This window comes from Oncorhynchus clarkii, chromosome 13 (genome assembly GCF_045791955.1).
Source record: "Oncorhynchus clarkii lewisi isolate Uvic-CL-2024 chromosome 13, UVic_Ocla_1.0, whole genome shotgun sequence".
Taxonomy (NCBI): domain Eukaryota; kingdom Metazoa; phylum Chordata; class Actinopteri; order Salmoniformes; family Salmonidae; genus Oncorhynchus; species Oncorhynchus clarkii.
Genome location: NC_092159.1, coordinates 62,223,663 through 62,248,453, shown reverse-complemented (window position 1 = coordinate 62,248,453; position 24,791 = coordinate 62,223,663). Strand labels below are relative to the sequence as shown.

General features: G+C 45.1%; 1 protein-coding gene across 1 annotated transcript in view; it reads right to left on the bottom strand.

Moving 5' to 3' along the window:
• Positions 1-1,118: 1,118 nt before the first annotated feature.
• LOC139365226 (meteorin-like protein) overlaps positions 1,119-24,791 on the bottom strand; it is a 32,266-nt gene continuing 8,593 nt past the window's right edge. Inside the window, exons 2-4 of the mRNA XM_071102725.1 lie at positions 17,881-18,293; positions 2,752-2,811; positions 1,119-1,972 (exon numbers count right to left, since the gene is read on the bottom strand). Of these exons, the coding sequence (XP_070958826.1) occupies positions 1,647-1,972; positions 2,752-2,811; positions 17,881-18,293 (799 nt within the window). The 3' untranslated portion in view covers positions 1,119-1,646. The remainder of the gene's footprint in view (positions 1,973-2,751; positions 2,812-17,880; positions 18,294-24,791) is intronic.

Sequence of the window (24,791 nt, the reverse complement as noted above, 5' to 3'; positions counted from 1 at the left end):
TGTGAAATATGTTTTCCATAACCAAAAATATTGTATTTTCAGCTGGTGAACAAAACCCAAAGTAAAAGACGCAAAAACTAAACTTAAGAACCGGAAGCACTGCAATAGCACACATAGAACATATCTACAGCTTCCTAGACTTGCTTTCAACGACAATCACAGATCTATAACTACATTTCTATATGAATTTGTTCCAAGTCACCCAGAAAGTTACATATCAAATTTTGTTTTTTTTTACACATATTTCCTGAGCTTTCCTAGATACGGCACAGACACGTAAATCCTATTCCTTATGATGTATTTTGTGACTGTCTGGTTTGACATGTATGAATGTGTTATTCAATATGTTTCTATGGTCTATAGTAGTAAAGGCCACATTTTAATATTTTGTCAATAAAAAATGCAGTATTATTTTTTGATACGATACAGTGGTCTTACAATTGAAAATCAAATAGGTAAATGATCCTACCCCCCCCCCCCCCCCCAGAGGCTTAGACGTTTAGAGGTTAAAGTTCAGTCCCTACTGAGCTGACATAGGCAGCGTTTATGCAGTCTCCACTAACCCGGGAACAGTTTTAAATCACACTGTAACTTCAGCGAAACAGATTGAATCCAGCCCCTGATGTGATCCGTGTCTACTAGTGTTTACTGGTTGAACCTCTACTCATGTCAACACACTGACCTTAATTGTGACTAGACATTTGACTCTGCACCGGCCTGCAAGGTGAGGAGACTAAACATTCATAACAGGAACAATGAAAGTCTTCAATAGGAAATGACCATGAACACTGAAGTCTGTCTGTGGGCGTTCTAGGTTGGTTTTTGGTTTGTGTAAATATATATCTTCACTTTATATATACACACACACACACACACACACACACACACACACACACACACACACACACACACACACACACACACACACACACACACACACACACACACACACACACACACACACACACACACACACACAAAGGAGGTGTTCCAAGGAATACAACTTTTAATCACACAAAAAGGGGGGTTATAATTCAACAGCCTGAGGACATAATAAAGACTGTAAATTGCACTTCTACATCTTCATAAAAACAAAATTAATCACAAATAAAAAATCAGGCTTTTAATGTATACATTTCTTTCATAAGAAACATCTTCAAAACTGTACATGAAGCTTTTCACAAAGCAGTTGGATCCTCCGTTTCAGAAATGTTCCTGGTTCACATCTTCTATACATCAGGTCCAGAGAGGGTCTGCTACATTAGAAACCTCACATCGTCTGACTGTTGATGTACGTCTCAGAGAATTCAGAAGTCTGAGAACATTCCAATGGAACAGTCTTGGAACATTCTAGAACAGTCTTAGAACATTCTGGAACAGATTTAGAACATTCCACAACAACAACAGCGTTGGCTTTGAGAAATGAGTCCAACAGTCGCAATGCTGCTTGGCAACATTCAGGAGCTCCAGAGCAGGAAGACAGTAGGATCAGAAGGTGTCTGTGTGTCTGGGCCAGTCTGTCTGTCCATTTGTCTGTCAGTCTGCACCCCTCTCAGTTAGTGTCCACATTCGGCTCAGACCCGGGTCTGCTGTCCATTCAGGAAGAGGCCTGTTGTTGTGGGTGTGGCCAGGTAGCTCAATGACACTCAGTCTGTGTCCACATGACAGGGGTTAGTCCCACTCTGCTCTGCCTCCTGGTACAGTCTGAGGAAGTCCTTGTATCTCGGGGCACAGCCCATCCAGGCCTCCCCGAACCTTACGCTCCCCGTGAACAGGAAGTCTCCATCCCCCTTCCCCGGGCCGGGCCTCACCCCACACTGCCTGGGCATCCTCACCCTGCCTGTCCACCTCCTCACTCTCACCCCCCCTGACACAAACACCTGAGTCTTCTGTCTGTACAGGAGGCTTATTTCCACGGTGACCGACAACTGCTCCGCCTCCTGCTCCACCCCCTGGATGGTGCCCCTCCCCACTGCAGAGAGGAGGAGAGGAGATGTTAATATATGTTACAGTACTACAGTACAGTGTACTGATACAGTATAACAAATAGTACAGTGTACTGGTACAGTATAACAAATACTACAGTACAGTATACTGATACAGTATAACAAATACTACAGTACAGTATAAAGATACAGTATAACAAATAATATAGTACAGTATACTGATACAGTATAACAAATAATATAGCACAGTGTACTGGTACAGCATAACAAATACTACAGTACAGTGTACTGATACAGTATAACAAATAGTACAGTGTACTGATACAGTATAACAAATACTACAGTACAGTATAAAGATACAGTATAACAAATAATATAGTACAGTATACTGATACAGTATAACAAATAATATAGCACAGTGTACTGGTACAGCATAACAAATACTACAGTACAGTATAAAGATACAGTATAAAGTATAGCAAATACTACAGTACAGTATACTGATACAGTATAGCAAATACTACAGTACAGTGTACTGGTACAGTATAACAAATACTACAGTACAGTATAACAAATACTACAGTACAATACAAACTGTGCCATAACCACAAGAGTAACATTTCATATTTAAAGGTCCAGTTTGTAACTTTGTGTGCGACCCAACCAAATGCACATAGTTATAGATCTGTCGTTCTCATCGAAAGCAAGTGTAATAAGCAGTGAGCCACAAGGACATGGCAGAGTAATTTGAACCTACTGTACCTTTAAAGGATGCATATAAAGGGTTTGTATAAATAGTTCTTACCAAAGTCACTGGTGCAGACTGCTAACAGCACCTCAGCATCACTGCAGGGCTGACAGGGAGCTGTGGAGAGAGAGAGAAGAAGAAGAGATGAGCTGCAGGACAAAAGACAGACAGACAGAGGAGAGAGAGCGAGAGAGACAGAGAGGAGATACAGAGAGAGAGAGAGAGAGAGAGAAGAAGAGATGAGCTGCAGGACAAAAGACAGACAGAGGAGAGAGAGAGAGAGAGAGAGAGAGAGAGAGGGAGAGAGAGAGAGAGAGAGGAGATACAGAGAGAGAGAGAGAGAGAGAGAGAGAGAGAGAGAGAGAGAGAGAGAGAGATAGAGAGGAGATACAGAGAGAGAGAGAGAGAGAGAGAGAGAGAGAGAGAGAGAGAGAAGAAGAGATGAGCTGCAGGACAAAAGACAGACAGACAGAGGAGAGAGAGAGAGAAGAGATGAGATACAGAGAGAGAGAGAGAGAGAGAGAGAGAGAAGAGATGAGCTGCAGGACAAAAGACAGACAGAGGAGAGAGAGAGAGAGAGAGAGAGAGAGAGAGGGAGAGAGAGAGAGAGAGAGGAGATACAGAGAGAGAGAGAGAGAGAGAGAGAGAGAGAGAGAGAGAGAGAGAGAGAGAGAGATAGAGAGGAGATACAGAGAGAGAGAGAGAGAGAGAGAGAGAGAGAGAGAGAGAGAAGAAGAGATGAGCTGCAGGACAAAAGACAGACAGACAGAGGAGAGAGAGAGAGAGAGAGAGAGAGGAGATACAGAGAGAGAGAGAGAGAGAGAGGAGATACAGAGAGAGAGAGAGAGAGAGAGAGAGAGAGAGAGAAGAAGAGATGAGCTGCAGGACAAAAGACAGACAGACAGAGGAGAGAGAGAGAGAGAGAGAGAAGAAGAGATGAGCTGCAGGACAAAAGACAGACAGAGAAGAGAGAGAGAGAGAGAGAGAGAGAGAGAGAGAGAGAAGAAGAGATGAGCTGCAGGACAAAAGACAGACAGAGAAGAGAGAGAGAGAGAGAGAGAGAGAGAGAAGAAGAGATGAGCTGCAGGACAAAATACAGACAGAGAAGAGAGAGAGAGAGAGAGAGAGAGAGAGAGAGAGAGAGAGAAGAAGAGATGAGCTACAGGACAAAAGACAGACAGAGGAGAGAGAGAGAGAGAGAGAGAGAGAGAGAGAGAGAGAGAGAGAGAGAGAGAGAGAGAGAGAGCAGGAGAGAAGAAGAGATGAGCTACAGGACAAAAGACAGACAGAGGAGAGAGAGAGAGAGAGAGAGAGAGAGAGAGAGAGAGAGAGAGAGAGAGAAGAAGAGATGAGCTGCAGGACAAAATACAGACAGAGAAGAGAGAGAGAGAGAGAGAGAGAGAGAGAGAGAGAGAGAAGAAGAGATGAGCTACAGGACAAAAGACAGACAGAGGAGAGAGAGAGAGAGAGAGAGAGAGAGAGAGAGAGAGAGAGAGAGAGAGAGAGAGAGAGAGAGAGAGAAGAAGAGATGAGCTGCAGGACAAAAGACAGACAGTTCTACCAGGGATCAAAGTGAGGCCTTCCTTATTTAATGTCATACAACCCTATCAAAAACTAGCCATCAACTCTAGCACTTAACTTTCAACTACTTAAAAAAACAGTCACACAGCAGGTCAATGAAGACACGTGCCGCACACGCACAGGAAGTGGGCTGTGGCCCGTAGGGAGGCACGTGCTGTAATTAATTTCAGCTCTCCCAGATGGTTGCTTATTTACCCAGCAGCCCAGGCAGAACAGGCATGCCAACAGGGAGGCAGTAGGATGGGAGTCTCCTGTCATGGACTATGACTTTACACCAAACAGAGAGGACCTGGTTCTGCCTGCCTGTCTGTCTGTCTTCTCTCTCTTTCTCGCCTCTCTCCTCTATTCTCTCTCTCCTCTTCACTCCTCTTTTCTTCTCTTCTCTTCTCTTCTCTGCTCTCTCTCTCTCTCTCTTCCCTTCTCTGCTCTCTCTTTCTCTCTTTCTCTTCTCTGCTCTCTCTCTTTCTATTGCCTCTGTCTGTCTCTCTCTCTCTCTCTCTCTCTCTCTCTCTCTCTCTCTCTCTCTCTCTCTCTCTCTCTCTCTGTAGTCATCAGTTCTGAGTGGACTTGTTGGCTCTCTGTAAGGAAGAGATTAAGAAGTCCATCACCGTGTGAGTGGGGTTTCTTTTAACACACAGCCTGAGGTACAGGACAGGGGCTACTCATTAAACAGGCCTGGTACTGAGAGGGGATGTGTGGGGTAGGGGGAGGATGAGGAGGTGAGGGGGAGGATGAGGAGGTGAGGGGGAGGATGAGGAGGTGAGGGGGAGGATGAGGAAGTGAGGGGGAGGATGGGGTGTGAGGGGGAGGATGGGGAGGGTTGATGGGGAGGACAGGTGTGAGGGGGAGGTGGCTGCCCCAGGAGGCACCTCTCACAGGATACAGAAACCACCCTCAACACACCCTGCCTGACACTCCAAAACCAATGACAACCAGATGCCCAGGATGGAAAGACAAGGCTAAGCTGACCTGGTCTGGCTGGCTGGCTAACTGGCTGGCTGGCTAACTGGCTGGCTGGCTAACTGGCTGGCTGGCTAACTGGCTGGCTGGCTAACTGGCTGGCTGGCTGGCTGACTGGCTAACTGGCTGGCTGACTGGCTGACTGGCTGGCTGACTGGCTAACTGGCTGACTGGCTGGCTGGCTGACTGGCGGCCGGCTGACTGGCTGGCTGACTGGCCGGCCGGCTGACTGGCTGGCTGACTGGCCGGCCGGCTGACTGGCTGGCTGACTGGCCGGCCGGCTGACTGGCTGGCTGACTGGCCGGCCGGCTGACTGGCTGGCTGACTGGCCGGCCGGCTGACTGGCTGACTGGCTGGCTGACTGGATGGCTGGCTGACTGTGTATTCTGTCTGTTAGCCCAGGTGGACTGAACACTTCGTCTCTCTCACAGGGCCGAGAACAACTCTCTATTCAAACAGTCCAGGTAAATAACGTCAAGAACACATTCTAATTCAAGGATCCACACGACCAGATGTATCTGTTACATTCAGATATAACCATGGAGAGAGCAGCCAAGCCAATGAGATAACCAGGAGCTTGGCCCAGCATAGTTCAGTATGACAGATAGACAGACCACAGCACCAGAACCATTCAGATGTAACCATGGTAACTCTTTATACAACCATTTACATACTGGATATAAACTAATGATTAGCAGTCTTTAAAGACAAGACAAGCCCTATATGAAGTAGACCTGGGTGTTACTGAGACGAGAGCCCCATCTCTACAGCCCTGCGCTGCCCTGCCACCTCTGACCTGTTCACAAACCACTTACAGACGAGACCATGACCCGTAGGCATGTTTCCAGACAGGGAGATCATTTTTTAGACAGGTTTGTCTGAAGTCCAGGTTGAGGTCACTGAGGAGGGGGTGAGGGGAGGGTGAGGGTGGGGGGTTGAAGAGGCGTTGGGGAGGGGTCAGAGGTTACCCAGCCACAGGCTCAGGGGCTTAGGAACAGCTGGAGAGGAGGGTGACATCAGAGTAGCCGACCGAAGGAATGACCGACCTCACCCCCCTCGTTCCCAGAGCAACGAGTAGGGAGCAGGGCCTTTAATGAGAGGACTGAGGCTGCCACCATAGCACCAGAGAACCTCTGGGATACGGTGCACCACAGGCTCCAAACCCTGACCCTGGGATGTGTCCCAAATGCCTCCCTATTCCCTTTATACTGCACTACTTTTGACTAGGCACTTAGGGGATAGGGTGCCATTTGCAAGGCAGCTCCAGTTGTTGCAGCTAGGCTCTCTCTCTCTCTCTCTCTCTTTCTCTCTTGCTCTCTGGTATCCTTCTCTCTCTCTCTGGTCTCCTTCTCTCTCTCTCTGGTCTCCTTCTCTCTCTCTCTGGTCTCCTTCTCTTTCTCTCTCTGGTCTCCTCTCTCTCTTTCTGGTCTCCTTCTCTCTCTCTCTCTGGTCTCCTTCTCTCTCTCTCTGGTCTCCTTCTCTCTCTCTCTGGTCTCCTTCTCTCTCTCTCTGGTCTCCTCTCTCTCTCTGGTCTCCTCTCTCTCTCTCTCTGGTCTCATTCTCTCTCTCTCTCTGGTCTCCTCTCTCTCTTTCTGGTCTCCTCCTCTCTCTCTCTCTCTGGTCTCCTTCTCTCTCTCTCTCTCTGGTCTCCTCCTCTCTCGCTGGTCTCCTTCTCTCTCTCTCTGGTATCCTTCTCTCTCTCTCTGGTCTCCTTCTCTCTCTTTCTGGTCTCCTCTCTCTCTCTCTGGTCTCCTCTCTCTCTCTCTCTGGTCTCCTCTCTCTCTCTCTCTGGTCTCCTCCTCTCTCTGGTCTCCTCTCTCTCTCTCTGGTATCCTTCTCTTGCTCTCTGGTCTCCTTCTCTCTCTCTCTGGTTTCATCTCTCTCTCTGGTATCCTTCTCTCGCTCTCTGGTCTCCTTCTCTCTCTCTCTGGTCTCCTCTCCCTCTCTCTCTCTGGTCTCCTCTCTCTCTCTGGTCTCCCCCTCTCTCTCTCTGGTCTCCCCTCTCTCTCTCTGGTCTCCCCTCTCTCTCTCTGGTCTCCCCTCTCTCTCTCTGGTCTCCTCCTCTCTGTCTCTGGTCTCCTTCTCTCTCTCTCTGATCTCCTTCTCTCCCTCTCTGGTCTCCTTCTCTCTCTCTCTGGTCTCCTTCTCTCTCTCTCTGGTCTCCTTCTCTCTCTCTCTGGTCTCCTTCTCTCTCTCTCTCTGGTCTCCTTCTCTCTCTCTCTGGTCTCCTTCTCTCTCTCTATGATCTCCTTCTCTCGCTCTCTGGTCTCCTCCTCTCTCTCTCTGGTCTCCTTCACTCTCTCTCTGGTCTACTTCTCTCTCTCTCTGGTCGGGGCTCAGATGTCAGACATGAAACGTTGCCACAGGAATGGCCTGGCATGATCTGAGTGGGAGTCAGCTTTCTCTACCCAGCCAAACACACGCTGTACTGATCCCATCACAGCCACTTCACAGAGAGGGGATGGAGGGATGGGAAGAGCGCTGGAGGGAAGGAGAGGGGGAGATGGTGTCCCCAGCTACACCATCTGGTCCCAGATGCATTCTCCTCTAATGGAGGGCAGCTCAGCAATACCACCCTTCTCTGATCACAACCACTACAGAAGAACGTGGAAGAGAGGGGAGACAGGATGCATAGATGAAGGGAAGAGGAATGAAAGACAAGAGGAGACAGTGGGAGAAATATAGATGTAGGAAAGATATAGAGAGAGGAGGCAGAGAAAAGGAGAAATATAGATGTAGGAAAGATATATAGAGAGAGAGGAGACAGAGAAAAGGAGAAATATAGATGTAGGAAAGATATATATATATAGAGAGAGAGGAGGCAGAGAAAGGGGAGAAATATAGATGTAGGAAAGATATATAGAGAGAGAGGAGGCAGAGAAAAGAGAGAAATATAGATGTAGGAAAGATATATAGAGAGAGAGGAGACAGTGGGAGAAATATAGATGTAGAAAAGATATATAGAGAGAGAGGAGGCAGAGAAAAGGAGAAATATAGATGTAGGAAAGATATATATAGAGAGAGGAGACAGAGAGAAGGAGAAATATAGATGTAGGAAAGATATATAGAGAGAGAGGAGACAGAGAAAATGAGAAATATAGATGTAGGAAAGATATATAGAGAGAGAGGAGGCAGAGAAAAGGAGAAATATAGATGTAGGAAAGATATATAGAGAGAGAGGAGGCAGAGAAAGGGGAGAAATATAGATGTAGGAAAGATATATAGAGAGAGAGGAGACAGAGAAAGGGGAGAAATATAGATGTAGGAAAGATATATATAGAGAGAGGAGACAGAGAGAAGGAGAAATATAGATGTAGGAAAGATATATAGAGAGAGAGGAGGCAGAGAAAAGAGAGAAATATAGATGTAGGAAAGATATATAGAGAGAGAGGAGGCAGAGAAAAGGAGAAATATAGATGTAGGAAAGATATATAGAGAGAGAGGAGACAGAGAAAGGGGAGAAATATAGATGTAGGAAAGATATATATATATAGAGAGAGAGAGGAGGTAGAGAAAGGGAAGAAATATAGATGTAGGAAAGATATATATATATAGAGAGAGAGGAGGCAGAGAAAGGGGAGAAATATAGATGTAGGAAAGATATATAGAGAGAGAGGAGGTAGAGAAAAGGGAGAAATATAGATGTAGGAAAGATATATAGAGAGAGAGGAGACAGTGGGAGAAATATAGATGTAGAAAAGATATATAGAGAGAGAGGAGACAGAGAAAAGGGAGAAATATAGATGTAGGAAAGATATATAGAGAGAGAGGAGGTAGAGAAAAGGAGAAATATAGATGTAGGAAAGATATATAGAGAGAGAGGAGGCAGAGAAAAGAGAGAAATATAGATGTAGGAAAGATATATAGAGAGAGAGGAGACAGTGGGAGAAATATAGATGTAGGAAAGATATATAGAGAGAGAGGAGACAGAGAAAATGAGAAATATAGATGTAGGAAAGATATATAGAGAGAGAGGAGACAGTGGGAGAAATATAGATGTAGGAAAGATATATAGAGAGAGAGGAGGCAGAGAAAAGGAGAAATATAGATGTAGGAAAGATATATAGAGAGAGAGGAGGCAGAGAAAAGGAGAAATATAGATGTAGGAAAGATATATAGAGAGAGAGGAGGCAGAGAAAAGGAGAAATATAGATGTAGGAAAGATATATATATATAGAGAGAGAGAGGAGGCAGAGAAAGGGGAGAAATATAGATGTAGGAAAGATATATATAGAGAGAGGAGGCAGAGAAAAGGAGAAATATAGATGTAGGAAAGATATATATAGAGAGAGGAGGCAGAGAAAATGAGAAATATAGATGTAGGAAAGATATATAGAGAGAGAGGAGGTAGAGAAAAGGAGAAATATAGATGTAGGAAAGATATATAGAGAGAGAGGAGACAGTGGGAGAAATATAGATGTAGGAAAGATATATAGAGAGAGAGGAGACAGAGAAAAGGGAGAAATATAGATGTAGGAAAGATATATATAGAGAGAGGAGGTAGAGAAAAGGAGAAATATAGATGTAGGAAAGATATATAGAGAGAGAGGAGACAGTGGGAGAAATATAGATGTAGGAAAGATATATAGAGAGAGAGGAGACAGAGAAATGAGAAATATAGATGTAGGAAAGATATATAGAGAGAGAGGAGACAGTGGGAGAAATATAGATGTAGGAAAGATATATAGAGAGAGAGGAGGCAGAGAAAAGGAGAAATATAGATGTAGGAAAGATATATAGAGAGAGAGGAGGCAGAGAAAAGGAGAAATATAGATGTAGGAAAGATATATATAGAGAGAGGAGGCAGAGAAAAGGAGAAATATAGATGTAGGAAAGATATATATATATATATAGAGAGAGAGGAGGCAGAGAAAGGGGAGAAATATAGATGTAGGAAAGATATATATAGAGAGAGGAGACAGAGAGAAGGAGAAATATAGATGTATGAAAGATATATAGAGAGAGAGGAGGCAGAGAAAAGAGAGAAATATAGATGTAGGAAAGATATATAGAGAGAGAGGAGGCAGAGAAAAGGAGAAATATAGATGTAGGAAAGATATATAGAGAGAGAGGAGACAGAGAAAGGGGAGAAATATAGATGTAGGAAAGATATATATATATATAGAGAGAGAGGAGGTAGAGAAAGGGGAGAAATATAGATGTAGGAAAGATATATATATATAGAGAGAGAGGAGGCAGAGAAAGGGGAGAAATATAGATGTAGGAAAGATATATAGAGAGAGAGGAGGTAGAGAAAAGGGAGAAATATAGATGTAGGAAAGATATATAGAGAGAGAGGAGACAGTGGGAGAAATATAGATGTAGAAAAGATATATAGAGAGAGAGGAGACAGAGAAAAGGGAGAAATATAGATGTAGGAAAGATATATAGAGAGAGAGGAGGTAGAGAAAAGGAGAAATATAGATGTAGGAAAGATATATAGAGAGAGAGGAGGCAGAGAAAAGAGAGAAATATAGATGTAGGAAAGATATATAGAGAGAGAGGAGACAGTGGGAGAAATATAGATGTAGGAAAGATATATAGAGAGAGAGGAGACAGAGAAAATGAGAAATATAGATGTAGGAAAGATATATAGAGAGAGAGGAGACAGTGGGAGAAATATAGATGTAGGAAAGATATATAGAGAGAGAGGAGGCAGAGAAAAGGAGAAATATAGATGTAGGAAAGATATATAGAGAGAGAGGAGGCAGAGAAAAGGAGAAATATAGATGTAGGAAAGATATATAGAGAGAGAGGAGGCAGAGAAAAGGAGAAATATAGATGTAGGAAAGATATATATATATAGAGAGAGAGGAGGCAGAGAAAGGGGAGAAATATAGATGTAGGAAAGATATATATAGAGAGAGGAGGCAGAGAAAAGGAGAAATATAGATGTAGGAAAGATATATATAGAGAGAGGAGGCAGAGAAAATGAGAAATATAGATGTAGGAAAGATATATAGAGAGAGAGGAGGTAGAGAAAAGGAGAAATATAGATGTAGGAAAGATATATAGAGAGAGAGGAGACAGTGGGAGAAATATAGATGTAGGAAAGATATATAGAGAGAGAGGAGACAGAGAAAAGGGAGAAATATAGATGTAGGAAAGATATATATAGAGAGAGGAGGTAGAGAAAAGGAGAAATATAGATGTAGGAAAGATATATAGAGAGAGAGGAGACAGTGGGAGAAATATAGATGTAGGAAAGATATATAGAGAGAGAGGAGACAGAGAAATGAGAAATATAGATGTAGGAAAGATATATAGAGAGAGAGGAGACAGTGGGAGAAATATAGATGTAGAAAAGATATATATAGAGAGAGGAGACAGAGAAAAGGGAGAAATATAGATGTAGGAAAGATATATAGAGAGAGAGGAGGCAGAGAAAAGGAGAAATATAGATGTAGGAAAGATATATAGAGAGAGAGGAGGCAGAGAAAAGGAGAAATATAGATGTAGGAAAGATATATAGAGAGAGAGGAGGCAGAGAAAAGGAGAAATATAGATGTAGGAAAGATATATATATATATATAGAGAGAGAGGAGGCAGAGAAAGGGGAGAAATATAGATGTAGGAAAGATATATAGAGAGAGAGGAGACAGAGAAAATTAGAAATATAGATGTAGGAAAGATATATAGAGAGAGAGGAGACAGTGGGAGAAATATAGATGTAGAAAAGATATATATAGAGAGAGGAGACAGAGAAAAGGGAGAAATATAGATGTAGGAAAGATATATAGAGAGAGAGGAGGCAGAGAAAAGGAGAAATATAGATGTAGGAAAGATATATAGAGAGAGAGGAGGCAGAGAAAAGGAGAAATATAGATGTAGGAAAGATATATATATATAGAGAGAGAGGAGGCAGAGAAAGGGGAGAAATATAGATGTAGGAAAGATATATAGAGAGAGAGGAGACAGAGAAAGGGGAGAAATATAGATGTAGGAAAGATATATAGAGAGAGAGGAGACAGAGAAAATTAGAAATATAGATGTAGGAAAGATATATAGAGAGAGAGGAGACAGTGGAAGAAATATAGATGTAGAAAAGATATATATAGAGAGAGGAGACAGAGAAAAGGGAGAAATATAGATGTAGGAAAGATATATAGAGAGAGAGGAGGCAGAGAAAAGGGAGAAATATAGATGTAGGAAAGATATATAGAGAGAGAGGAGGTAGAGAAAAGGAGAAATATAGATGTAGGAAATATATATAGAAAGAGAGGACGCAGAGAAAGGGGAGAAAGTGTGAGGAATAAAGTTCCTTCTCTCAACATCTGGTGTGAGAAACATTCCAGAGAGATGGAGACAGCAACTCAATCCCAGCAGAGCAAGTCTGACAGAGACAACTGGAAAGAAGTGGAGAAAAACAGACAGGGAGAGGAAGAGGAAGAGAGAGAGGGACAGAGAGAGGAAGAGAGAGAGGGACAGAGAGAGACAGAGAGAGAGAGACAGAGAGAGAGAGAGAGAGACAGAGAGAGAGAGGCAGACATAGAGACAGAGAGAGATAGAGAGAGACAGAGACAGAGATAGAGAGAGGCAGACAGAGAGAGACAGAGAGAGAGGGAGAGAGAGACAGAGAGCGAGAGAGAGGGAGAGAGAGAGAGAGAGACAGAGAGAGAGACAGAGAGAGAGAGAGAGAGCGAGAGAGACAGAGATAGAGAGACAGAGAGAGAGGGAGAGAGAGAGACAGAGAGCGAGAGAGAGGGAGAGAGAGAGCGAGAGAGAGGGAGAGAGAGAGAGGCACACAGACAGAGAGAGAGAGAGAAGAGAGAGAAAGAGCGAGAGACACAGAGAGAGAGAGAGAGAAGAGAGAGAGGGAGAGATAGAGAGTGAGAAAAAGAGAGAGAGAGGGAGAGAAAACAGAGCCAAACAAGTGCAATCAGATCACCAAGCCCTCTAGACCCTGCTGCCGAGTCGACGACAAGACTCCTCCCTCCCTCCCTCTCCCCCTGGGCTAGGGACCTGTCGCCACATTACACCACAAGCTCATTCCACAGAAGTACAAAGCGCAGGAAACCAAGCCGGTCATAACAACCCTGAGCATTAGACTACTATATTAGAACCTGGACCCAGCAGCACGACATTAAGACCAACCTGAGCCAACTACATTATCTACAACCATTAGACCACTGTGTTAGATCCCCTACATTAAGACCAACTACATTATCTACAACCATTAGACCACTATGATAGATCCCCTACATTAAGACCAACCTGAGCCAACTACATTATCTACAACCATTAGACCACTATGTTAGATCCTCTACATTAAGACCAACTACACTATCTACAACCATTAGACCACTATGTTAGATCCCCGACATTAAGACCAACCTGAGCCAACTACATTATCTACAACCATTAGACCCCTATGATAGATCCCCTACAATAAGACCAACTACACTATCTACAACCATTAGACCACTGTGTTAGATCCTCTACATTAAGACCAACTACACTATCTACAACTATTAGACCACTGTGTTAGATCCCCTACATTAAGACCAACTACACTATCTACAACAATTAGACCACTGTGTTAGATCCTCTACATTAACACCATCCTGAGCCAACTACACTATCTACAACCATTAGACCACTATGTTAGATCCCCGACATTAAGACCAACCTGAGCCAACAACACTATCTACAACCATTAGACCACTGTGTTAGATCCTCTTTAAGACCAACCTGAGCCAACTACACTATCTACAACCATTAGACCACTATGTTAGATCCCCGACATTAAGACCAACCTGAGCCAACAACACTATCTACAACCATTAGACCACTGTGTTAGATCCTCTACATTAAGACCAACTACACTATCTACAACCATTAGACCACTGTGTTAGATCCCCTACATTAAGACCAACCTGAGCCAACTACACTATCTACAACCATTAGACCACTGTGTTAGATCCCCTACATTAACACCATCCTGAGCCAACTACACTATCTACAACCATTAGACCACTGTGTTAGATCCCCGACATTAAGACCAACCTGAGCCAACTACACTATCTACAACCATTAGACCACTGTGTTAGATCCCTGACATTAAGACCAACTACACTATCTACAACCATTAGACCACTGTGTTAGATCCTCTACATTAAGACCAACCTGAGCCAACTACACTATCTACAACCATTAGACCACTGTGTTAGATCCTCTACATTAAGACCAACCTGAGCCAACTACACTATCTACAACCATTAGACCACTGTGTTAGATCCCCTACATTAAGACCAACCTGAGCCAACTACACTATCTACAACCATTAGACCACTGTGTTAGATCCCCTACATTAAGACCAACTACACTATCTACAACCATTAGACCACTATGTTAGATCCCCTACATTAAGACCAACCTGAGCCAACTACACTATCTACAACCATTAGACCACTGTGTTAGATCCTCTACATTAACACCATCCTGAGCCAACTACACTATCTACAACCATTAGACCACTGTGTTAGATCCCCTACATTAAGACCAACTACACTATCTACAACCATTAGACCACTATGTTAGATCCCCGACATTAAGACCAACCTGAGCCAACTACACTATCTACAACCATTAGACCACTGTGTTAGATCCCCTACATTAGGTCCTGACTGTTTATCAGTCTCTATCTGCCCGTTGTGCCAGCTGACTATGCAGGATATGAACATGTGAGCCCAGAAAGCAGTAGAAACAGATGTGAGGTAGATAGAAGTCATATGACTCCTCAGTGTGGACGAAACGACCAGTCTCTCTGGTCTGGACCTCCTCCCAGCCAGGAGTCATGCAGGGTTGGCAGGTACACAGCATGATAAAAAACAAGCCTCTGTTTTGACAGAGAGGCCCTCTCCGTTTGGCTGTAGCCCTCTGTACAGACAGACCAGGGTACTGTAAGGGAAGGCAGTGGTTCGCTATGAAACCCTGCACCCCAAGTCAACTCACAGTCCCACGATACACCGGCTTCGTAACACTAACTTGTGGGAAGGGAACTGCCAAACGTCAACATAGAATTGTCAGCGTAACGTAATATTACAAAACACAACACTGAGACTCAGACTTCAGTGGAAAGACAAATAAACCCAAGATCAAATATCAAAAATAGTTGATCTTGTAAATACAGATCTACAAAACGGAGATGTTTTCTCCAGCAGATGGCTGCATTCAGTACAGAACTACGTCGTGACTACAGACACTAAGACAAACAGAGATGTTTTCTCCAGCAGATGGCTGCATTCAGTACAGAACTACATCCTGACTACAGACACTAAGACAAACAGAGATGTTTTCTCCAGCGAGATGGCTGCATTCAGTACAGAACTACATCCTGACTACAGACACTAAGACAAACAGAGATGTTTTCTCCAGCAGATGGCTGCATTCAGTACAGAACTACATCCTGACTACAGACACTAAGACAAACAAAACCACTTCCTAGTCAGTCAATTAACAAACTGTCAGCTGAATGGCCAGTTGACTCTCTCTGACCTACCCGCGTCTGGATAGTCAGGATATGGTGCACGCCTAATGTCATTGATTTTAAAAAACTTTAAAGGGATAGGTCACCAAAATGACAACATTAGTTAGATGGTTACTTTCCTTGAATGTAGTCTCTGGGCCAACCAGGAGAGTCTGTGATCCACTGTCTGGGCCAACCAGGAGAGTCTGTGATCCACTGTCTGGGCCAACCAGGAGAGTCTGTGATCCACTGTCTGGGCCAACCAGGAGAGTCTGTGATCCACTGTCTGGGCCAACCAGGAGAGTCTGTGATCCACTGTCTGGGCCAACCAGGAGAGTCTGTGATCCACTGTCTGGGCCAACCAGGAGAGTCTGTGATCCACTGTCTGGGCCAACCAGGAGAGTCTGTGATCCACTGTCTAGACCAACCAGGAGAGTCTGTGATCCACTGTCTAGGCCAACCAGGAGAGTCTGTGATCCACTGTCTAGGCCAACCAGGAGAGTCTGTGATCCACTGTCTAGGCCAACCAGGAGAGTCTGTTAGGATTTGTCGACTTTGCCACTGTCATCAACTTTAGCATTAAAGGGGAAGTTCAGGATTTTAGACCTTAATGCTAGCTGTTACCTCAGTCTGAAAGTAGTCTGTGGACCAGGAGAAACTATCATCCATGGTTCAGTTGTCTGTCGTCAGCCACTACAAATGTCAGTTAACTTTAGCCAAAGAGTTTCTACACCCAGAGGAGAAACATCGCAAGACTTCCGGCATGCTTGTGAAACAGACCAAACAGACCAGGTTTGGGGTTCCAGAAGTCAATGAGAAGTTCATTTTCACAACCAAGACTGGAGACAATGTCTTAAATAGTTGAACATGTTATTTTACTCCAACGTTGTGGAACTGACACGTTTTCATTGGTCAAAAACAACTTTATATCAAAGGAGTGCCTAGACAGTTTGTGTGTGTATTGGTATTGATATGTCGGCTGTGTGCATTTTATAATTATTTTGAATTGAAGTAGTTCTGTTCTTGTCTATTAATATTCTGTATTATGCTTTATGTTTTGTGTTGAACCCCAGGAAGAGTAGCTTCTGCTTTTGCAACAACTAATGGGGATCCTAATAAAATACAACAAAAATACCAAGGATTTGACGGCCTGCACAGGCCCAGTTCAGTGTGAGATGACCGTTACACCCCGATCATGTGTTTCTACGCATGAGCTTCGATAGCCAACGTCGCCATGACATTGTGAACGGGAATTTCTACTGGAGAAGCAGTTTCATCTTCTTAATGTACCATCTCTGCTTTAGCCATACTGAACTTCCCCTTTAATGACCAAAGCAACAACAACAGTAGGAGTGTATCTCACCAGACAGTGCTTTGGCCATACTGAACTTCCCCTTTAATGACCAAAGCAACAACAACAATAGGAGTGTATCTCACCAGACAGTGCTTTAGCCATACTGAACTTCCCCTTTAATGACCAAAGCAACAACAACAATAGGAGTGTATCTCACCAGACAGTGCTTTAGCCATACTGAACTTCCCCTTTAATGACCAAAGCAACAACAACAATAGGAGTGTATCTCACCAGACAGTGCTTTAGCCATACTGAACTTCCCCTTTAATGACCAAAGCAACAACAACAATAGGAGTGTATCTCACCAGACAGTGCTTTAGCCATACTGAACTTCCCCTTTAATGACCAAAGCAACAACAACAGTAGGAGTGTATCTCACCAGACAGTGCTTTAGTCATACTGAACTTCCCCTTTAATGACCAAAGCAACAACAACAATAGGAGTGTATCTCACCAGACAGTGCTTTAGCCATACTGAACTTCCCCTTTAATGACCAAAGCAACAACAACAGTAGGAGTGTATCTCACCAGACAGTGCTTTAGTCATACTGAACTTCCCCTTTAATGACCAAAGCAACAACAACAATAGGAGTGTATCTCACCAGACAGTGCTTTAGCCATACTGAACTTCCCCTTTAATGACCAAAGCAACAACAACAATAGGAGTGTATCTCACCAGACAGTGCTTTAGCCATACTGAACTTCCCCTTTAATGACCAAAGCAACAACAACAGTAGGAGTGTATCTCACCAGACAGTGCTTTAGTCATACTGAACTTCCCCTTTAATGACCAAAGCAACAACAACAATAGGAGTGTATCTCACCAGACAGTGCTTGTGGCTCCACCCCAGCCAAGGCTACAGCTCCAGCCCCGGTCCTCTCTGTAACCAGCTCATACTGGAATGAAGTGATTCTCTTACTGATGTCTCTGTGAGGTATGGCCTCTATGAACAGAGACCCCTCCTGGATGCTGAAGCAGGTCACCTTCCCCTGGGCCTGGTCCTGCTCCCTCAGCAGCAGGCGCAGCTTCCCGGCCCGGTCCAGGTAGATGTTGGCCCCGTGGGAGTCCCTAGAGGGCTTGATGCAGACGGAGAGACGGGCGGCTGCCGGGGACAGGGTGTTGGGCCGCAGGTTGACGATGACGGCCCCTGTAGGGTAGAGCCAGTGGAGGGAACCCTGGGAACAACGTAGGTAGACCTGCTCCACATCACGGCTGTGGCCCTCGTGGGTCAGACCACTGGAAGGGAAGGGGGGAGGTCAGTGTGGAAGGGGAGGAGGTCAACAACACATCACACACAGAGACATGGTCACACTCCTAACACACGTGTGAAAGAATTATATATTTGGTCTGAAGTAAAACTGTTTTTTTTGGGGGGGGGGGGTGAGAGATGCCAACCATGAACCACAGTCTGTGACTGCCCGTACAACAGTCTGTGACTGCCTGTACGACAGTCTGTGACTGCCTGTACAACAGTCTGAAAGGGTCTGTATGAATATAGATCAGAGATAATCAGTGGTTCTCCAGCCGAGGGCCGAGCAAAGCAAATGAAATAGGCCTGGAACTTGGCAAAAGAACAGAAAACATCAGCTTTCTTCTGGTGAAAACCTTTTCTGAAATCCTGAGCAGTTTCACAGGGAAATAGCAGCTCTTCACGTGATCATGTCCTGCCTCCGATCAAACTCAACAGGTAGACTACAGACCAGCTCTGTGCTTCAAATGGAAACCTATTCTCTATATAGGCCTCTGGTCTAACGTAGTGCACTATGTAGGGAATAGGGGCTCTGGTCTAACGTAGTGCACTATGTAGGGAATAGGGGCTCTGGTCTAACGTAGTGCACTATGTAGGGAATAGGGGCTCTGGTCTAACGTAGTGCACTACGTAGGGAATAGGGCTCTGGTCTAACGTAGTGCACTATGTAGGGAATAGGGCTCTGGTCTAACGTAGTGCACTATGTAGGGAATAGGGGCTCTGGTCTAACGTAGTGCACTATGTAGGGAATAGGGGCTCTGGTCTAACGTAGTGCACTACGTAGGGAATAGGGGCTCTGGTCTAACGTAGTGCACTATGTAGGGAATAGAGGTCTGGTCTAACGTAGTGCACTATGTAGGGAATAGGGCTCTGGTCTAACGTAGTGCACTATGTAGGGAATAGGGCTCTGGTCTAACGTAGTGCACTATGTAGGGAATAGGGGCTCTGGTCTAACGTAGTGCACTATGTAGGGAATAGGGGCTCTGGTCTAACGTAGTGCACTATGTAGGGAATAGGGGCTCTGGTCTAACGTAGTGCACTATGTAGGGAATAGAGGTCTGGTCTAACGTAGTGCACTATGTAGAGAATAGGGCTCTGGTCTAACGTAGTGCACTATGTAGGGAATAGGGCTCTGGTCTAACGTAGTGCACTATGTAGGGAATAGGGCTCTGGTCTAACGTAGTGCACTATGTAGGGAATAGGGCTCTGGTCTAACTTAGTGCACTATGTAGGGAATAGGGCTCTGGTCTAACGTAGTGCACTATGTAGGGAATAGGGCTCTGGTCTAACGTAGTGCACTATGTAGGGAATAGGGCTCTGGTCTAACGTAGCGCACTATGTAGGGAATAGGGCTCTGGTCTAACGTAGTGCACTATGTAGGGAATAGGGCTCTGGTCTAACGTAGTGCACTATGTAGGGAATAGAGCTCTGGTCTAACGTAGTGCACTATGTAGGGAATAGGGCCTCTGGTCTAAAGTAGTGGACTATGTAGGGAATAGGGCTCTGGTCTAACGTAGTGCACTATGTAGGGAATAGGGCTCTGGTCTAACGTAGTGCACTATGTAGGGAACAGGGCTCTGGTCTAACGTAGTGCACTATGTAGGGAAAAGGGCTCTGGTCTAAAGTAGTGCACTATGTAGGGAATAGGGCTCTGGTCTAACGTAGTGCACTATGTAGGGAATAGAGGCCTGGTCTAAAGTAGTGCACTATGTAGGGAATAGAGGCCTGGTCTAACGTAGTGCACTATGTAGGGAATAGGGGCTCTGGTCTAACGTAGTGCACTATGTAGGGAATAGGGGCTCTGGTCTAACGTAGTGCACTATGTAGGGAATAGGGGCTCTGGTCTAACGTAGTGCACTACGTAGGGAATAGGGCTCTGGTCTAACGTAGTGCACTATGTAGGGAATAGGGCTCTGGTCTAACGTAGTGCACTATGTAGGGAATAGGGGCTCTGGTCTAACGTAGTGCACTATGTAGGGAATAGGGGCTCTGGTCTAACGTAGTGCACTACGTAGGGAATAGGGGCTCTGGTCTAACGTAGTGCACTATGTAGGGAATAGAGGTCTGGTCTAACGTAGTGCACTATGTAGGGAATAGGGCTCTGGTCTAACGTAGTGCACTATGTAGGGAATAGGGCTCTGGTCTAACGTAGTGCACTATGTAGGGAATAGGGGCTCTGGTCTAACGTAGTGCACTATGTAGGGAATAGGGGCTCTGGTCTAACGTAGTGCACTATGTAGGGAATAGGGGCTCTGGTCTAACGTAGTGCACTATGTAGGGAATAGAGGTCTGGTCTAACGTAGTGCACTATGTAGAGAATAGGGCTCTGGTCTAACGTAGTGCACTATGTAGGGAATAGGGCTCTGGTCTAACGTAGTGCACTATGTAGGGAATAGGGCTCTGGTCTAACGTAGTGCACTATGTAGGGAATAGGGCTCTGGTCTAACTTAGTGCACTATGTAGGGAATAGGGCTCTGGTCTAACGTAGTGCACTATGTAGGGAATAGGGCTCTGGTCTAACGTAGTGCACTATGTAGGGAATAGGGCTCTGGTCTAACGTAGCGCACTATGTAGGGAATAGGGCTCTGGTCTAACGTAGTGCACTATGTAGGGAATAGGGCTCTGGTCTAACGTAGTGCACTATGTAGGGAATAGAGCTCTGGTCTAACGTAGTGCACTATGTAGGGAATAGGGCCTCTGGTCTAAAGTAGTGGACTATATAGGGAATAGGGCTCTGGTCTAACGTAGTGCACTATGTAGGGAATAGGGCTCTGGTCTAACGTAGTGCACTATGTAGGGAACAGGGCTCTGGTCTAACGTAGTGCACTATGTAGGGAAAAGGGCTCTGGTCTAAAGTAGTGCACTATGTAGGGAATAGGGCTCTGGTCTAACGTAGTGCACTATGTAGGGAATAGAGGCCTGGTCTAAAGTAGTGCACTATGTAGGGAATAGAGGCCTGGTCTAACGTAGTGCACTATGTAGGGAATAGAGGCCTGGTCTAACGTAGTGCACTATGTAGGGAATAGAGGCCTGGTCTAACGTAGTGCACTATGTAGGGAATAGAGCTCTGGTCTAACGCAGTGCACTATGTAGGGAATAGGGCTCTGGTCTAACGTAGTGCACTATGTAGGGAATAGGGCTCTGGTCTAAAGTAGTGCACTATGTAGGGAATAGGGCTCTGGTCTAAAGTAGTGCACTATGTAGGGAATAGGGCTCTGGTCTAACGCAGTGCACTATGTAGGGAATAGGGCTCTGGTCTAACGCAGTGCACTATGTAGGGAATAGGGCTCTGGTCTAACACAGTGCACTATGTAGGGAATGGGGCTCTGGTCTAACTTAGTGCACTATGTAGGGAATAGGGCTCTGGTCTAACGTAGTGCACTATGTAGGGAATAGGGCTCTGGTCTAACGCAGTGCACTATGTAGGGAATAGGGCTCTGGTCTAACGTAGTGCACTATGTAGGGAATAGGGCTCTGGTCTAACTTAGTGCACTATGTAGGGAATAGGGCTCTGGTCTAACGTAGTGCACTATGTAGGGAATAGGGCTCTGGTCTAACGCAGTGCACTATGTAGGGAATAGGGCTCTGGTCTAACGTAGTGCACTATGTAGGGAATAGGGCTCTGGTCTAACGCAGTGCACTATGTAGGGAATAGGGCTCTGGTCTAACGTAGTGCACTATGTAGGGAATAGGGCTCTGGTCTAACGTAGTGCACTATGTAGGGAATAGGGCTCTGGTCTAACGTAGTGCACTATGTAGGGAATAGGGTTCTGGTCTAAGGTAGTGCACTATGTAGGGAATAGGGCTCTGGTCTAACGCAGTGCACTATGTAGGGAATAGGGCTCTGGTCTAACGCAGTGCACTATGTAGGGAATAGGGCTCTGGTCTAACGTAGTGCACTATGTAGGGAATAGGGCTCTGGTCTAACGTAGTGCACTATATAGGGAATAGGGCTCTGGTCTAACGTAGTGCACTATGTAGGGAATAGGGTTCTGGTCTAAAGTAGTGCACTATGTAGGGAATAGGGCTCTGGTCTAACGCAGTGCACTATGTAGGGAATAGGGCTCTGGTCTAACGTAGTGCACTATGTAGGGAATAGGGCTCTGGTCTAACGCGGTGCACTATGTAGGGAATAGGGCTCTAGTCTAACGCAGTGCACTATGTAGGGAATAGGGCTCTGGTCTAACGTAGTGCACTATGTAGGGAATAGGGCTCTGGTCTAACGCAGTGCACTATGTAGGGAATAGGGCTCTGGTCTAACGTAGTGCACTATGTAGGGAATAGGGCTCTGGTCTAACGTAGTGCACTATGTAGGGAATAGGGCTCTGGTCTAACGTAGTGCACTATGTAGGGAATAGGGCTCTGGTCTAACGTAGTGCACTATGTAGGGAATAGGGCTCTGGTCTAACGTAGTGCACTATGTAGGGAATAGGGCTCTGGTCTAACGTAGTGCACTATGTAGGGAATAGAGCTCTGGTCTAACGTAGTGCACTATGTAGGGAATAGGGCTCTGGTCTAACGTAGTGCACTCTGTAGGGAATAGGGCTCTGGTCTAACGTAGTGCACTATGTAGGGAATAGGGCTCTGGTCTAACGTAGTGCACTATATAGGGAATAGGGCTCTGGTCTAACGTAGTGCACTATGTAGGGAATAGGGCTCTGGTCTAACGTAGTGCACTATGTAGGGAATAGGGCTCTGGTCTAACGTAGTGCACTATGTTGGGAATAGGGCTCTGGTCTAACATAGTGCACTATATAGGGAATAGGGCTCTGGTCTAACGTAGTGCACTATGTAGGGAATAGGGCTCTGGTCTAACGTAGTGCACTATGTAGGGAATAGGGCTCTGGTCTAACGTAGTGCACTATGTAGGGAATAGGGCTCTGGTCTAACGTAGTGCACTATATAGGGAATAGGGCTCTGGTCTAACGTAGTGCACTATATAGGGAATAGGGCTCTCGTCTAACGTAGTGCACTATGTAGGGAATAGGGCTCTGGTCTAACGTAGTGCACTATATAGGGAATAGGGCTCTGGTCTAACGTAGTGCACTATGTAGGGAATAGGGCTCTGGTCTAACGTAGTGCACTATATAGGGAATAGGGCTCTGGTCTAACATAGTGCACTATGTAGGGAATAGGGCTCTGGTCTAACGTTGTGCACTATATAGGGAATAGGGCTCTGGTCTAACGTAGTTCACTATATAGGGAATAGGGCTCTGGTCTAACGTAGTGCACTATATAGGGAATAGGGCTCTGGTCTAACGTAGTGCACTATGTAGGGAATAGGGCTCTGGTCTAATGTAGTGCACTATGTAGGGAATAGAGGCCTGGTCTAAAGTAGTGCACTATGTAGGGAATAGGGCTCTGGTCTAACGTAGTGCACTATGTAGGGAATAGAGGTCTGGTCTAAAGTAGTGCACTATGTAGGGAATAGAGGCCTGGTCTAAAGTAGTGCATTATGTAGGGAATAGGGCTCTGGTCTAACGTAGTGCACTATGTAGGGAATAGGGCTCTGGTCTAACGTAGTGCACTATGTAGGGAATAGAGGCCTGGTCTAAAGTAGTGCACTATGTAGGGAATAGGGCTCTGGTCTAACGTAGTGCACTATGTAGGGAATAGGGCTCTGGTCTAACGTAGTGCACTATGTAGGGAATAGGGCTCTGGTCTAACGTAGTGCACTATATAGGGAATAGGGCTCTGGTCTACAGTAGTGGACTATATAGGGAATAGGGCTCTTGTCTAAAGTAGTGGACTATATAGGGAATAGGGGCTCTGGTCTAACGTAGTGCACTATATAGGGAATAGGGGCCCTGGTCTAAAGTAGTGGACTATGTAGGGAATAGAGTCCCAGGTCTAAAGTAGTGCACTATATAGGGAATAGGGCTCTGGTCTAAAGTAGTGCACTATATAGGGAATAGGGCTCTGGTCTAAAGTAGTGGACTATGTAGGGAATAGGGGCTCTGGTCTAAAGTAGTGGACTATATAGGGAATAGAGTCCCAGGTCTAAAGTAGTGGACTATATAAGGAATAGGGCTCTGGTCTAAAGTAGTGGACTATATAGGGAATAGAGTCCCAGGTCTAAAGTAGTGGACTATGTAGGGAATAGGGCTCTGGTCTAAAGTAGTGCACTATATAGGGAATAGGGGCTCTGGTCTAAAGTAGTGGACTATGTAGGGAATAGGGCTCTGTTCTAAAGTAGTGCACTATATAGGGAATAGGGGCTCTGGTCTAAAGTAGTGGACTATGTAGGGAATAGGGCTCTGGTCTAAAGTAGTGCACTATATAGGGAATAGGGTTCTGTTCTAAAGTAGTGCACTATATAGGGAATAGAGTCCCAGGTCTAAAGTAATGCTCTATATAGGGAATAGGGCTCTGGTCTACAGTAGTGCACTATATAGGGAATAGGGCTCTGGTCTAAAGTAGTGCACTATATAGGGAACAGGGCTCTTGTCTAAAGTAGTTCTCTATATAGGGAATAGGGCTCTGGT